General features: G+C 43.4%; 2 protein-coding genes and 1 non-coding gene across 3 annotated transcripts; all 3 read right to left on the bottom strand.

Annotated features, from left to right (window-relative positions):
• Positions 1–2,838: 2,838 nt before the first annotated feature.
• On the bottom strand, positions 2,839–9,609 carry LOC113577580 (ras-related protein Rab-35). Its single transcript, XM_027010307.2, has 6 exons — positions 9,299–9,609; positions 8,207–8,257; positions 7,802–7,925; positions 5,705–5,829; positions 5,275–5,399; positions 2,839–4,659 (listed from the first exon to the last, which is right to left on the bottom strand). The coding sequence occupies exons 1-6, from the start codon at positions 9,348–9,350 to the stop codon at positions 4,537–4,539; spliced, it is 600 nt and encodes a 199-aa protein (XP_026866108.1). The 5' UTR covers positions 9,351–9,609; the 3' UTR covers positions 2,839–4,536.
• A 263-nt stretch (positions 9,610–9,872) lies between these two features.
• Positions 9,873–13,769, bottom strand: rplp0 (ribosomal protein, large, P0). Its single transcript, XM_027010264.2, has 8 exons — positions 13,666–13,769; positions 13,046–13,154; positions 11,953–12,128; positions 11,545–11,632; positions 11,281–11,427; positions 10,955–11,140; positions 10,496–10,636; positions 9,873–10,103 (listed from the first exon to the last, which is right to left on the bottom strand). The coding sequence occupies exons 2-8, from the start codon at positions 13,097–13,099 to the stop codon at positions 9,942–9,944; spliced, it is 954 nt and encodes a 317-aa protein (XP_026866065.2). The 5' UTR covers positions 13,100–13,154; positions 13,666–13,769; the 3' UTR covers positions 9,873–9,941.
• Positions 10,779–10,907, bottom strand: LOC113577597. The gene has a single exon (XR_003410655.2). It is a non-coding gene; the product is annotated as a small nucleolar RNA SNORA63 (small nucleolar RNA).
• Positions 13,770–13,780: the final 11 nt, after the last annotated feature.

Here is a 13,780-nt window from a genome sequence, read left to right as displayed (position 1 = left end):
ATACGCCAGCAGGAAGGGGGGTGGGGGGGGTATACAAAATGAACCAGTGTATACAGTGGGATTCATTGTCCATCCATGAATATGTCCAAGCAATGGCTCCCAAATATAAGATGATGAGGGAGTGCCTCAGACAGATGGAGGTCACAGTCACTATGGAAGTAGAGGAGGTTTCCAGTACTACCAATGGCTGGAAATGGCAGGACTGAAGACACCAATCATGGCAGCCAAGATCAAGCACTAGACGCTAGGTTAAGCGATGCAGGGGTTTATCCCAATTTGCTTCCTAGTACTTCAGAAGTACTTAGTTTGTACAGCTGATGAAGGACCTCTAAAATGCCTATAATACCCAGGATACGGCTTTACTTTCATGTTGACATTTGCTTTCTATAGTCGCTGTACACTGTGCATTTGTTTTTGTATTGCTTTGACCATTCTTTATAGGTCCCGCCTCCTTTCACACCAATGCTTCTCAGCGTGTGTGTAGCTGCTTCACAGAAGTGTGCAGACCGGGAAGACACACAAAGTTTACCTTCTACATAATCTCTTATGTGTTGCCTTAAGACCTAAAATGCCCAAATACAGAGCTGAGAGTGATGATGTGAGGGTTGGGCTCTTCTTTTTTTTTTGCGATGTCTGTTTGTCCCTGTACAGCATGCGTGTAACAAAGTAATTAGAAATAATCATTCTCTTTACTCTCAGACTCCACCACCTACAGTCCAACTGAATTCCTTTTTAGGCTTTTAAGTGTAATTGAAACAAAAATGAAAAACAAACCTGACAGAATAATAGATGTGAAGTGGCCAGAGTATGTGTGGAAATCTGTATATTCCCACATATGGATTGCTCATCTGAATAAAAGAATAATTTGACCCCACCATCGTGTTTTTTGAAAACCAAAACATGGTGACCCTCGCTAACACAAATGTGAGAGAGGAAGAACCATTGGACTATTTGTGCAAAATCTGGATCTACATCTAACATCATATATGCAGATAAAGTTTCACTTGCATGCACTTCAAGTAAAAAAAAAATAGCCACCAACACATCACTACTTGTGCATAAATAACCTGGTAATGAAGTAAAAACAGTTTCTCTTAGATTAATAACTGGTTTCATTTTAGAAAACCATTCAATGTTAACTATGTGTAGTCTCTTTCATGATTCTCTGATCTGTATGAAAGGAAAAGATGAGATGCTGGGCTGAACAGGCGAATATTTCTACTTGACAGTTAAAGAGGAATGAAGATGAATATTTCAACAGAGTTCACTTGTTTTTTTTTAAAGAAAGAGACTGCTAATTAGAGATTCTAGTTTTATCATGAATGGAGAAAAATGCCTCTATTTTTCTGTTACCCCTCTGTTTCACCTTTCACTGAACACGAGAAACCAGAGACGCGTTGTGCATGAGATATTTGTATTCAAGAAGAACCTATATTGATATTACCTATATTGTAACTGTGTGGGTTTTGTGAAGCGTGAAGAACATACAGCGACTGTATGACAGTATAGCCCACAGAGATCTGGTTTCCCTGGTGATGGCTATGAACACCATGGCAACAGCCCTGCAGAATTATCTCAGAAAAAGACCACTCAGATGAAGACATGAGTAAGACAGTGGGAAGTTTGGAGAAATGCTAATGAGTGCAAATGGTTGCTGTGACAAAACTCTCTCGCATGCTAATCAGAAGAGCACACCTCGGCCTTGACTCTGTATTCTTGGCCTCAGCCCCACTGGTTTAATGTTAAAACCAGTGTGGGTGTGAAAAACTTGGAAAATCACTTGTATGTACACCAGATATGGGTGAGTCACACCTCCATTCAGACAGTTCAGACTAATAAGTGGGCTTCTTTTGTTATAAAATGCAGTCAGGAAGTGTACATCTAAATAATAAGAGCATTAGTTCCCCAATAGAATAAAGTCTTAACCATATTTTGCATTTCTGCAAGATTACTGCCAATTGTCCACCAAATCAAGCCTGCTTAACGACTGACTAAAAAGAACATAAAAATGGTATTGTTTTTATATCAGACTACATGGGATAGTTTTTATTCCTATATTTTAAATCAAGTTAATCTATAAAAAGCTGTTGGCAGTGTAAATTACCATAAGGCTTTTAAAAATGAAGTAAGGTTCCCCAAAATGTTCACATATCAAACATGTAAGTAAAATCTGAATAGCCAGCCTACACATTATTGACTAACTTACACCAACATAGCTATGCTCCTTTGTGCCATTACTTTCTTAGTTAGAATGCTTGAGTATCAGATAACTGTTAGGAATTGTGGTGTGGAGAGCTAAAGGCCAATCACAGACACAGGCAGCAGATGGAGCCGTCACACCGACATGAGTCTGGAGGAAAAAAGGTCTGATGAATGTGTTATTGAGCTAGAGAGAAAACATAAATGGATACATAGATCACTGAGCTCACATGGATCAGCCCTGACACATCACGGCTAACCAAGCTGTGGTGGCGTTTTAAGAACCGAGAACGTCTGCTGTTCACAGAGCAGCTCAAGTCGAGCGCGGGGGTGTTTTAGCATCAAAGGGGATAAAATCTAAGCCTTCAGCTAATGTTGCGCAGACATTCTATGAACATTTTCAAAGCATTTCTGAAAAGTTAAACTGGATCAGATTTTTCAGTCAAAGGCATGGTAAGATGAACCTGAAGGTTGATTTTTTTTCTTAGCTAAAACATGACAGTTAAGGATGGATTCCAGAGTACCGAGTTAACATTCCACATAAAAACAAGTTAAATGTTGAATAGCACCCCTTTGGCCATTTGGCAAAATTATGTGTTTAGGAACTTCAAGTATGCTTGAAAAAACAAGTACAACTCATTATCTTAAAATGTTTATTACCATCGGTTAGATTCATGATGAGAACAATGAATGAGTGGCAAGATTTCAGTTTTTTGCCAACACACTGGAAAAAAAGTGTTTATACACATGTATAAACACACAAACGTCAGTATCCCCATACAGACATGCGTGTTTGTATACGTGTCATTTCATATGCATGGCACACAAATTATGATACAGATATACAAAAACAAATTAGGGCTTGTATCCATTTCTATGGGTTTAAATTCCTGATGATAAGCTGGAATCTCACTGCAAAGAATTGTGACCATGGTTGCCGACCCATATAAAACAATTGTCAGGCCTACTTCCTGTGTGCCATAAGGTATCTAATCATGATCAAACCTGATCTGACAGTGCCAGAACTCGAATGTCTACAGTTCCCCCTTTTCTTTATATTTTAAAGTTCTTCTTGTAGACTCCTGCGTCACATCTGTACTTAACAAGTACAAACATTATTCTGCATCTGGTGGGGTTTGTGTGTGCCTCTGAGATGATCACTTGAATTTATTTTTAGTTTTCTTCCACAAAGTAGCTTAAATGTGAATCAAGAAAAGTCAGGGAAGGTCATATTCTCTTTGATCAGCATGAAAGGTTGTCATTTTTAAAACCGCAAGAGTTACTGTTATCTAGTACCACAGATAGAGTCCTCTCAAAACTCCACACTATCTTTACCTCTTTACAACATTGCTGGAATTTTACCATGTAGTTCTAGAACAAAGAAACCATTTCTCCATTCACAAGTTGTGTCTCTGCAGGTCCAGTAAATTCACCCAGCACTGAAGGAGCAAAAATGTCCAATCAGTGGCTCCAAATTCTAGGAATGCTACCAACTGTTTGGCTGTTTATAGTGGTATAAGGTTTGTTAGTAACAACAACAACAAAAAATCTATAGAAATTTACAAAAAAAAAAAAAAAAAAAGAGAAAAAATGCAAAAGAGCAAGCAAAAACAAAAATACCCCCTCAAAAAACAACAAAAATCACACCAACTTGTCTGAGAGACTGGCAGGAGAGCAATCATTTGGTCAAATGGCAGCCAGGCTGTCAATCAAGAGGAGCAAGAGGACATGACTGGATGCTCAACAGGAGAGGGGAGTGGTACTCCAGAAGAAATTCCTGATGTCAGAACTCTAATTCAGTGATATGTGCTTACATTTTCAAATGCATCATTTGATTTTTGACTGCCATCATCCTCTTTTCTGTTGTTGGCACAGTGGCATGTCACAGATAACTCACAAAACGCACAGCTGAAAAAAGGAGCAGATAGGCCTGACCTTACTTATCCCAAACATGGTGATGGGTTTCAAAAATAAGGTGTATGTGTTTGTGTGGGGTTTGGTGTGAGGAGGGTACGGGGCCAAAAAGATGTAAAAAGAAAAGTCCTTCCCCTTTAAAAAGTTGTGGCATTGGTCTTTCAGAACCATTGCAGAAAGAATACGGGCTGCCACCCAATTCCGCTCTCTCACAGATCTGTACATTTTGAGTCTGCGATGCGTCCTTTTACGAATTTTCCCAAGTCCAAAAGGGCTTGTTATCGATTTCATTAGTAAATGTACATATAGATACATCTCTTAAGGTTTAGCGCCGCTAGACTCCCTGGGGTTGTTGCTTGTGGTGTTTTGCGGCTCGACAGTTCAGTGGCGTGTGCGGCTGGACCACCGGGACCGCTCGGGCTGCTAGCAGCACTTCTTCTTGCGCTTGCTGTTCTTGCTGAGCTTCACCACCTCGCTCTGCTGCTGCTGCTTGGCCACAGACTCTTTCCTTGCCTTCAGAACCAGCTCAGTAATGCAGTTGAACATCTGAGGAGGGTTGAAAAATGAAACCCCCCCCCCCCCCCCACACACACACACACACACACACACAGGAGGGTGGGTGGGGGAATAAAAGATTAGAGGCACAGCTCTGAGAGAAAACACATTCTGGCAAAATCTGTGCATGTGCCACAAACACTTGTGAGAGAAATTTGTGAGAGAAATGTTTACAACGGCTTGCATCACTGCTTCCTTTTTTTTGGTGAGAAGGCTGCAAAAAGTGGTTCAATACTTCTTGTCTCTCATCATCTCAGCTTTGGACATGACCTTGCACTGGCCTACTCTATTCAGCCACAACATGTCATACAGATTAGGGTTTAACTCAAAATTCCAACTGAAAACTTGCAACTATGTCTCAGTTAGGCAAGGTAAATTGTGGGGGGGAAAAAAAAAAGAAAAAAAAGAAATGTTTTTATGGTGGTAAACATCTTCGTGTCTCATGTTTTAGCACACATCTTCCAAGCTGTCTTGGGCCCAGCCTCTAACACACCTCCAACAACATGCTTTAGGCTTAAGCCCGACTTGTGGCTCCCTCAGCACTGCATGATTGGCTGTCGCTGCTACCCATACAGTACAAACACAGCAGTTTTTCTGCTTACTTACATCTTCCACGTTGATGTTCTCCTTGGCACTGGTTTCAAACAGCTGGATGCCCATCTGCTCGGCGAACTTCTGCGCGTCGTTCGTCTCCACCACCTTTGAGCCAGGGTCGTCGTTCTTATTGCCCACTGTGCCATAACGAGTAGGGAGCCGTTAACAGAGCTCTGAACACCAATAGTGATGGCGATTAGCAAAAGGAAAGAACGTCACGGTAATGTAAGGGAGAAAATAGCCGAAGCATTGTCACAGCAGGTAACTTGGGCGTTACGTGAATGTGTTTAGATTTAATTGTTTTCAATTTTAACATTTCTCACACACCCAACAAGCAGACACATTACATGATGGTTAAAGTCAGAGAGTCCATGAAAATTACATTTTAAAATATTTTCCTGTATGTATGCCAGCCCAGAAAGTAAGGAGCAGAAGCAGTTACCTAATATTCGACAAACATCGTCACAGTTCTGGTTGATTTCATGAAGCCACCTTTTGACATTTACAAATGACTCTGCACTGGTGACATCATAAACCACTATCACCCCATGTGTGCCTCGGTAGTACCTGCAGAGAAACAATTAAACATATGCTGATTCTCTCCAGTGATACTTTTATCCCAGATTACAACCTCCAAAAATGTATTTCATCTTTGACTCATTCATGCATGTGTTTAATGAGCACATCCTTGGAAAACACAGTTCAATCACAATTTAAACAACCACCAGGTAATGCAGAGATTACCAGAATGTTCTATAATAAGTAGAATATCACAGTCATGTGCTACAATGATCCAGAGGAGTAGGAAGAACTGATACTGAAAAAATCCACCACTTCATTCTGATGTGATTGGACTACTCTCAGGTTGTTGAGTGGAACAGAGTGTGGTGGAGGGAAAGGCATAGTGACCGGCAGCATCACTTCCTGTGACCAATTCCACACACAGGAAGTGGCCTCTAGTGACAACCCAAAAAAGCCTACAGAACTCCACTGGTTTCTGTGTGAAACGGCAACTTTGTTGTTTACTTCACAAACACTAAGAAAACATATTTGATCCTGCCTCATTTACACAGCCTGTCACTTTTGGAATGAAGAGAGGAATGTGCTCCAGTATGTTTTGGCCATGTCAGCAAACTCTGTCTGAGGCTAGTACTTCTTCCTTGACGCATCGAGACAGAGACAGGCTGCAGAATGGTGGGGACTGAAATCTACTTACTTTAATGAGAAACCACACTACTGCACTCTTGCATACCAGCAGGGCTCTCCCAAAGCTAGCCTCTGTCCACCTCAATCAGCTGTGTGTTTTTCGCTAAAGCGTTTAGTGTATTTGTTGCTGCTTGAAAGTCCAAGAGGGAAAACAAAAACAGCAGCACATGTCAACTTAAACTATGTCAACAAGATCCAAACCCTCCTCAGCTGCACAGGGTCTTGGATTATCCAACTATGGCCCCTTTAATCATATGGTTGGTATATCTCTATCCAAAAAACTGATCATCAGATCATAATGACAATTTCTGTAGTTGTGTGGTCAAAACAATTTCCCAACACAGAAACGTGTTTAGAAAAATAAAGCCATTACAAATTATAACCTTTAGTGTGGGGTGACTCATTACTTCAAGAATAAACACAACCTATGTGTTAAGATACATTAAGATAGGTTGTTATAACTGATACTGATCTGTCCGACACACAGAGAACCTGACCCCCCCCTTCTAATCCAGTCTGCAGGTGGATGCTTTTCAGGTCAAAGCTGGGAGTTTGGGTACACATTAAAAATACAACAAAGCTGACTAATTCCATTCCATTCTGTATTTTAAAGCTCCGATGATGGGGCAGACTAAAAGGAAGGTAGCTCAGACTTGCGGTTTTACTCTGTTAGTAGGAGGAAGTCAGACTACTTTGAACCTCAGTTCCCTCCATTTTCTTGCCTGACGAGATGATCACATAACATTTACCATGCTGAGCAAAGCCCATGTAAAGCACTGCATGCAACTCTGACAGAAGATGTCAGTTTTCAAACACAAGAACCTTTTAATGAACATCTAAAAGATAAGTTGAGGCATGTTCAACTACAAATGATTGTTCATTCGAAGATTCTTTAAACTGTTAAGAAGCATCAGTAATCAACACTGCTGTTCACAACAAACTAGCTTCTCTCATTCTTCCACAATCTCAAAAGTAAATAACCTGTTCATAAAAACAAGAACTCCATCTTTCAGCTTTATTTGCTCTGTAATGTGCACTCATAGGCTCCTCTCAACATGCACCCACACCTGCAACAGAGTGATTGCATCTGAGATGTTCAGTACAACGAGCTACACTTCACAAACCACCTCACAGACAGTTAATCTCAAGTTTGGCTTTCTTTTGGTGACTAAAACAAAAATGACTCGGAAGAAGTGACTCCCTTTGCTGTGTCCAGTCGACAGAGTGCGTTTCGAATTTGGAACAGAATAGAAAAGGGTGACATGTAAACATGAAACCGGCGGTAAAATGCCTGTTGGTGGTGTGGCTGGGAACTGAGGCGGGGCAGACTCACGTGGACGTGATTGTGCGGAACCTCTCCTGTCCCGCCGTGTCCCAGATCTGCAGCTTTACCTTTTCCCCATTTATCTCCACCGTGCGGATCTTGAAGTCCACACCGATGGTGGTAATGTAGCTGCCTGCAACACGCGCATAGTGACATACTCAGGCACAAAGCCACAGCTCGGCTGCTGGTGGGCATGTCAGCCCAACATCAGGATGACCAACAGTGGAAGTAAATTGTCATAATCTTAATACAAACTATATTTGTTTGAGTAATATACCACGAGACCTGACTAGTGTGTGCTTGCAAAGTGTTCCTAAGTAACTATTTGCACACTAGGCCATGCAATTAGTTACCTGTTGCTATTATTTACAGGATGCTGTTGGTTGCAAAAGAGGGGGCAATGAGCTGTCTTACCTGAAAATGTGTTGTCTGCAAACCTCAGTAGTAAGCTGCTTTTCCCCACACCTGTGGAAATAAGCCAAGGAAGGTGTTACAGGATATATATCAACAAACATCCCAAAGTAACACGTATTGGACTCAATGTCGTTCTGTATCGCACAGATAAACAAAGCTGGCGCACAGTAAAATCACTGACTTGCGTAAGGAAGCTAGGTAACGAAAAAAACAAGTTAACTCACTTTAACACTCAAGAGCCAACTTTTGCTAAAGAAATATAAGACAGACATTTCCAAATAAATTGCACTTTATGAACACTTTTAACCCGGACACTGACTATCTAGCCAGCCAGAAAGTTACAACGAAACAGGTACGGTAGCTATCAGCAATCTTTATTTCTTAGTGACTAAAATGTTAGCTAGTGTTACGTAAACATCTTAACGTTACAAGCAGTTGAACTGCACTGTACGTGGACATAGGCACAAGTGCTAACAATTGTGTCCAACGGCAATTTACACAGCTATGCCAGTTAGCTATGAAACTACACAATGAACAATAAACCGTTTCTCCTGAAAACTTGGTAAAAAACAAACAAACACAAAAACGTCTAAAGGCATACTGCATATACAAATTACCATCCATAGTTAGCTGTGAACAAAACTCAAACTAAGGTACCGGCGAATGTGTCTTAATAAATAAGCACTAGGAAACAGCAAGTACATTTGTTGCGCACCCATACCTTAAGCACAGGTGAGGTTCTAGCTATCTAGTGACCTTCCTGATTCCAGCATCAGACGGCGAACTGGTTATCACGCCCAGTCCGTCTATCTCGACGGTTTGCTTGCTAACTAACGTTAGCCAGCAAGCAAGACTGGGCAAGCGGTTAGCGCAGTTTTAAATTAGAACCATTTCGCTAGCTAGCGGTTAATAGGGTAGTTAAACTAGGACACCAGCGGTAGCTATAAAACAATCTCACAATACGTGAACCTGTCTGCCTAACCGAACAAAGATTCTCACAATACGTCCAACGTACGACTGACAATCGCACCAAATCGGCTCGGGGCTGGTCGGCCGCGGCCCGTTTCCGTCCGCGTCCCCGTCCTCGCTTACCGCTGTCCCCGATGATGAGCAATTTGAAGAGGTAATCGTAGTCTCGCGCCATGGCAGCGGTTGACAACTCTCCGTCTTTTCACCGTTTCCCGTGCCCAAATCTTTTATGTCCGGCGAACGACCGCGGAGATGTGGTATGCCAACGTCACCCTCCACCGGCTGAGAGGTAGCCGTCTTTCTCCTCGAACGTTTCCTCTTAGCCGGCGGGTTTTTTTTTTTGTTTTTTTTCCTTCTCCCCTCCAAGTTTGTCGTGTCAGATTCACAACCCGTCAAGGCGTCGGACGCTTCGCGCACAGGACGGCTAAGCTAGCGCTAACAAACCCCACCCACCCTGCGCAGGCGCAGCAGGAGACAATCCCGGGCATGGCGGGAATCCTGCGCTCACACCGGATATCTCCAAATTACTGAATTGACTGAACATCGCGCTTTTGGTAGGTCTCAAGTCTACCTTTCAAATTATTTCCATGAATAAATCGTTCTGGACAACGCTCCTCAACGTAGACTATGATAAAGGCTTAAATCGACTTATCAAAAATATGAAGCCAGTCACCATCACCACACACACACACACCAGTGGGTTCTCAGATCTTTATTGAGGTCAACAGGTTAGTTTTTCTGCAATTAAGACGCTTCTCTCCACCACTTAGTCGAAGAGGCCAAATCCCATGTCTTCATCCGACTCCTCAGACTCCTCCTTGGCTGGCTCAGCAGCTGCAGCAGGAGCTGCGGCAGCCTCCGCAGCAACGGTTGCAGCAGGTGCCACAGCTGCAGCGAAGGCAGAGGGGTCAGCCAGGAAGGCCTTCACCTGGAAGGGAGAAAGTGAAGAACTGAACAAAGTGGACTTCAGGGCCACCCCAGTTTTTGGTTCACATTTAAGAGGATGTTTTTTTTGAAAAACAAACAAACAAACAAACCCAAAAACCAATTATCCAAGAAACATTTAACCATAAGCACAGTTACATAAAAGGGTACAAAACACCAACCACATCCAAAAGAGATGGGGTGTAGACCAGTGCGTCTTCAGAAAATACAGGTGACACTAATGTCTGAGACCCAATATCCCCATCTGCCAGAGACTGGGATAAAAGGCAACAGGTTTCTCTCTGCAGGTTGAACAACAGAGCAGCACCACAGCAGCTGCTTTGTAACCTAGCCTGCAGGGGACGAGCCCCATCCCACAGCGGAACACGTTTTCACCTCATCAGCCAAGGGGAAGGAGTAGTCTGTCTCCACGGCAATGGCCAGCACCCTCTTGTATCCGTTGATGATGGAATGGGGGATGGAGGCCAGAGTGGGATAGCCAATCTGGAGGCAGACACTGGCAATGTTCCTTACCCCCTGAATGGGGAAAAAACAAACCAAAAAAAAAACCACACCACAGGCTTTAGGGCAATTCTGATATTGTATTATTTATTAACAGCTGTTCTACACATTACTTGTAAACCCCTATCTAGCACTGGATGTACTGTGCCATTTAGGAATGTGTGAAACCAAGCGTCCCTGTAAGCTGATGGGCGCAGGCAGACAGGGATAGTAAGAAACAAGTCAATTTGTGCAGGGGGAACGACAGAACAGCACGAACGCAGCTGATCCGTAACTTATCCTGCTAATTAACCAAGAACTGTGATGTCACTGCAATCTGGCCTGCTTGCTCACCTCCAGGAATCTCTTATGCAGGGCATCCTCTGTGATGTCCAGCACCTCAGGGCTGTAGACACTGCCGTTGTCGTAGACCTGCTGGATGAGCAGGCCATAGGAAAAGGGCGAGATGTTCAGCATGTTGAGCAGGGTAGCCTCACTGGCCCCCACCTTGTCTCCAGGTTTAATCAGCTGTACATCACTCTGAAAGGAGAGGACATGGGTTACATGTTAGAAAAGATGTGGGTCACATGCCATGTTTTTTTTTTAGCCTGAAACTGGCAGAACTAGGTCAATAGACAAAACTCACACAGAAACTGTCCACATCCTGCTTTCCTCCTTACCAAGATTTCAATGGTTCCTCTGGAGATCTTGGTGGTGATGCCAAGAGCCTGGAAGAACGAAGTCTTCTCAGGACCCAGACCGGTGTTCTGAGCGGGCACAGTCACCTCACAGGGGGCGATGGCACCAGCACGGGCAGCAGCTGGCACCTAACAGACAGAAGGACGGGGTTCCTGATGTGCAAGCAAGCAAGCCACAACACTCTTGCTTGGTAGGCAAAGGTACCTACACAAATGAGGAAGTGTGTGATGGATGAAGAGGCTTGCCTTATTGGCTAGTAGCAGGTCCCTGATCTCAGTCAGGTCCTCCTTGGTGAAGACAAAGCCAACATTTCCACGGATGTGGGGGAGCAGCCTGTGAAAGACAGCTGGTCAACACTCAAACATGTCCAGGAACGTACAAAAACACGTTCATACCGCAGTTCAGTGTCTGAAACCCAGCGTCCCTGCAAGTCGTGGGGCGCAGACAACCAGGGATAGAAAGGAACAGGTTGATTTGTGCAGGGGGAACGACAAACCAGCACTGCTTCAGCTGATCTGTAACTAATCCTGCACAGTATGCTTCTATAGTTCTTCAAAACAGACAGCTGTCACCATATAAAAGACCATAGCCATACTTTAACTTCCGTGTCATCCTAGTTATGGCACTCAATGGACATCTAGGTCCATACGCACTTCTCAAGAGCCGGGTTGTTCTCCAGGTGTCCACGAATAGCCTTCCGCATCATCGTGTTCTTGCCCATGAGCACGACTGCCTTGCCCCGCAGGGACAGACGAATGGTCTGCATCTGCTTGGAGCCGACATTGTCTGCGCCAACGATGAAGCACTTCGGGTAGTCATTCAGCAGTTGCTGTGAAAAAATGAGCATCGATTAGAAGATGCTCACTGAACACGGGGTAGGTGCGATTCACAGCCGAGAAGAACTGCCCGAGGCCGAGCGTCCCCGCCACCCGTGGAGTACTGACAGACGGATGGTAGAAAACACACCTGTGCAGGGGGACCGACAGTACACCACAGCCACATCTGATCTGCAACTTGTACTGCATTACACTAACCAGTCAATTCTTATTAGCATGTTATAATGTCCAAGCACCAAATAATGACGCTCCACATTTGATTTAACCTTGTTTATGTTTAGCACAAGCCAATTGCGAAGATATACAATCTGTAAAACCTGAAACGTTTGAAGGCGACATGCACTGTAAATATAAATTGCAAGTCATTCCCAGTGATCATGTCAGCATTTCTATTTAAAATAAAGCATTGGTATAACTGCCAAAACATTGACTTCTGTCACCAACTAATAAACTGAGTATGATAAGTGTACGTGACGATATATGGTCAAAACCATGTGGACACCCCTTCTAACAACTTAATGTAGGCACTGTGTTACACCTGTTGCTAATAGGTGTACATCAGACAGGCATGCAGCATCCAGACACACTGGCAGTAGAATGGGTCAAACTGAAGAGCTCAATGATTAGCTGTAACACCACAGGGTGCCACCTGTCAGTTTGTGAAGTGTTTGCTCTGGTCAACTGCAATTACTATTATTGTGAAATTAAAGAGCCCATGCAAACTCAATGTGCTGAAGCATGTAGTGCATAAAGATGGTAACCGTTTAGGTGATAGCATTTACATTTAAATTGCAATAACCTAGCTGTCTAGCTCATGTCTACGATTTACATCAACATAGCGAGGTCGGTTGCGTTTCCTGCTAGGTGGTACCTGGTCCGACATTTGATACGTATTTAAGACGTCACTTACAATGATTTTCAAGAAGTAGTTGGACTTCCACGTGGCCCTGTCTTCCCTGGGCATCTTTGCAGTGCTACCAAGGATCGGGTAACAGCCGGTTTAAAGACAAGGTGAATATCTTGGGAGAGAAAAAACCATTATCATTAGTTTTGCAACGTTAGCTGTAATCAAGGACAACCTAATGCAAAAACACTCGATCTATATCCTGTCTCACAATGCTTGCCAACACTCGGTTAGCGTTATCCATTTAGCCAGCTAACGACCGAGACGTTTTCTGAGATGACCGACCAAAAAGAAACACCTATAGCTACACCGAGGAAAAACCCCCACTAATGATGGAAATCTAACTTTGCTAGATAACTAGGTGAATAATCAAAAGCCAGACACCCGGCCAATCCTGCAACACACTGAAAGAATCACATTTGGCAAGCAACATGGCGCGCGGAGGCCTTTCCTGGGCCGCTAGCTAGCAAACTAACTCAACATAAACACGATTGTACTTTCATCTAAAATCAATCCACTCCGAATCACGACGACTGAGACGTCTTTGTACATATTCTTTGTAGATGCGGTGAGTGGTAGTAGGGATATTGAGTTTCTGTCGAAAGGTGTCCTAGCACAAATCTCACCTCACGATAGGGACGCGTGAAAGAAAGAGGGCGCGTTATGCCACAGGTCGACGTTATAATGGAACAACGGTCCAATCACAACACTGCATTCCGAAGAGGCGTGTCCTTGGCCAGA

This window comes from Electrophorus electricus, chromosome 6 (genome assembly GCF_013358815.1).
Source record: "Electrophorus electricus isolate fEleEle1 chromosome 6, fEleEle1.pri, whole genome shotgun sequence".
Lineage (NCBI taxonomy): Eukaryota > Metazoa > Chordata > Actinopteri > Gymnotiformes > Gymnotidae > Electrophorus > Electrophorus electricus.
The sequence above is the reverse complement of the archived record's forward strand: the minus strand, read 5'-3'. Positions and strand labels throughout refer to the sequence as shown.

Coding starts and splice junctions, on each gene's coding strand:
- rplp0 (XM_027010264.2), bottom strand. CDS start 13,099: ATGCCCAGGGAAGACAGGGCCACGTGGAAGTCCAACTACTTCTTGAAA. Junction 11,633..11,952: donor AACAACCCGGCTCTTGAGAA/GTGCGTATGGAC, acceptor TGTCTTTCACAG/GCTGCTCCCCCACATCCGTG. Junction 10,637..10,954: donor TGCATAAGAGATTCCTGGAG/GTGAGCAAGCAG, acceptor TTCCCCATTCAG/GGGGTAAGGAACATTGCCAG.
- LOC113577580 (XM_027010307.2), bottom strand. CDS start 9,350: ATGGCGCGAGACTACGATTACCTCTTCAAATTGCTCATCATCGGGGAC. Junction 5,830..7,801: donor TTCCGCACAATCACGTCCAC/GTGAGTCTGCCC, acceptor GTTTCTCTGCAG/GTACTACCGAGGCACACATG. Junction 4,660..5,274: donor AGAACATCAACGTGGAAGAT/GTAAGTAAGCAG, acceptor AACCCTCCTCAG/ATGTTCAACTGCATTACTGA.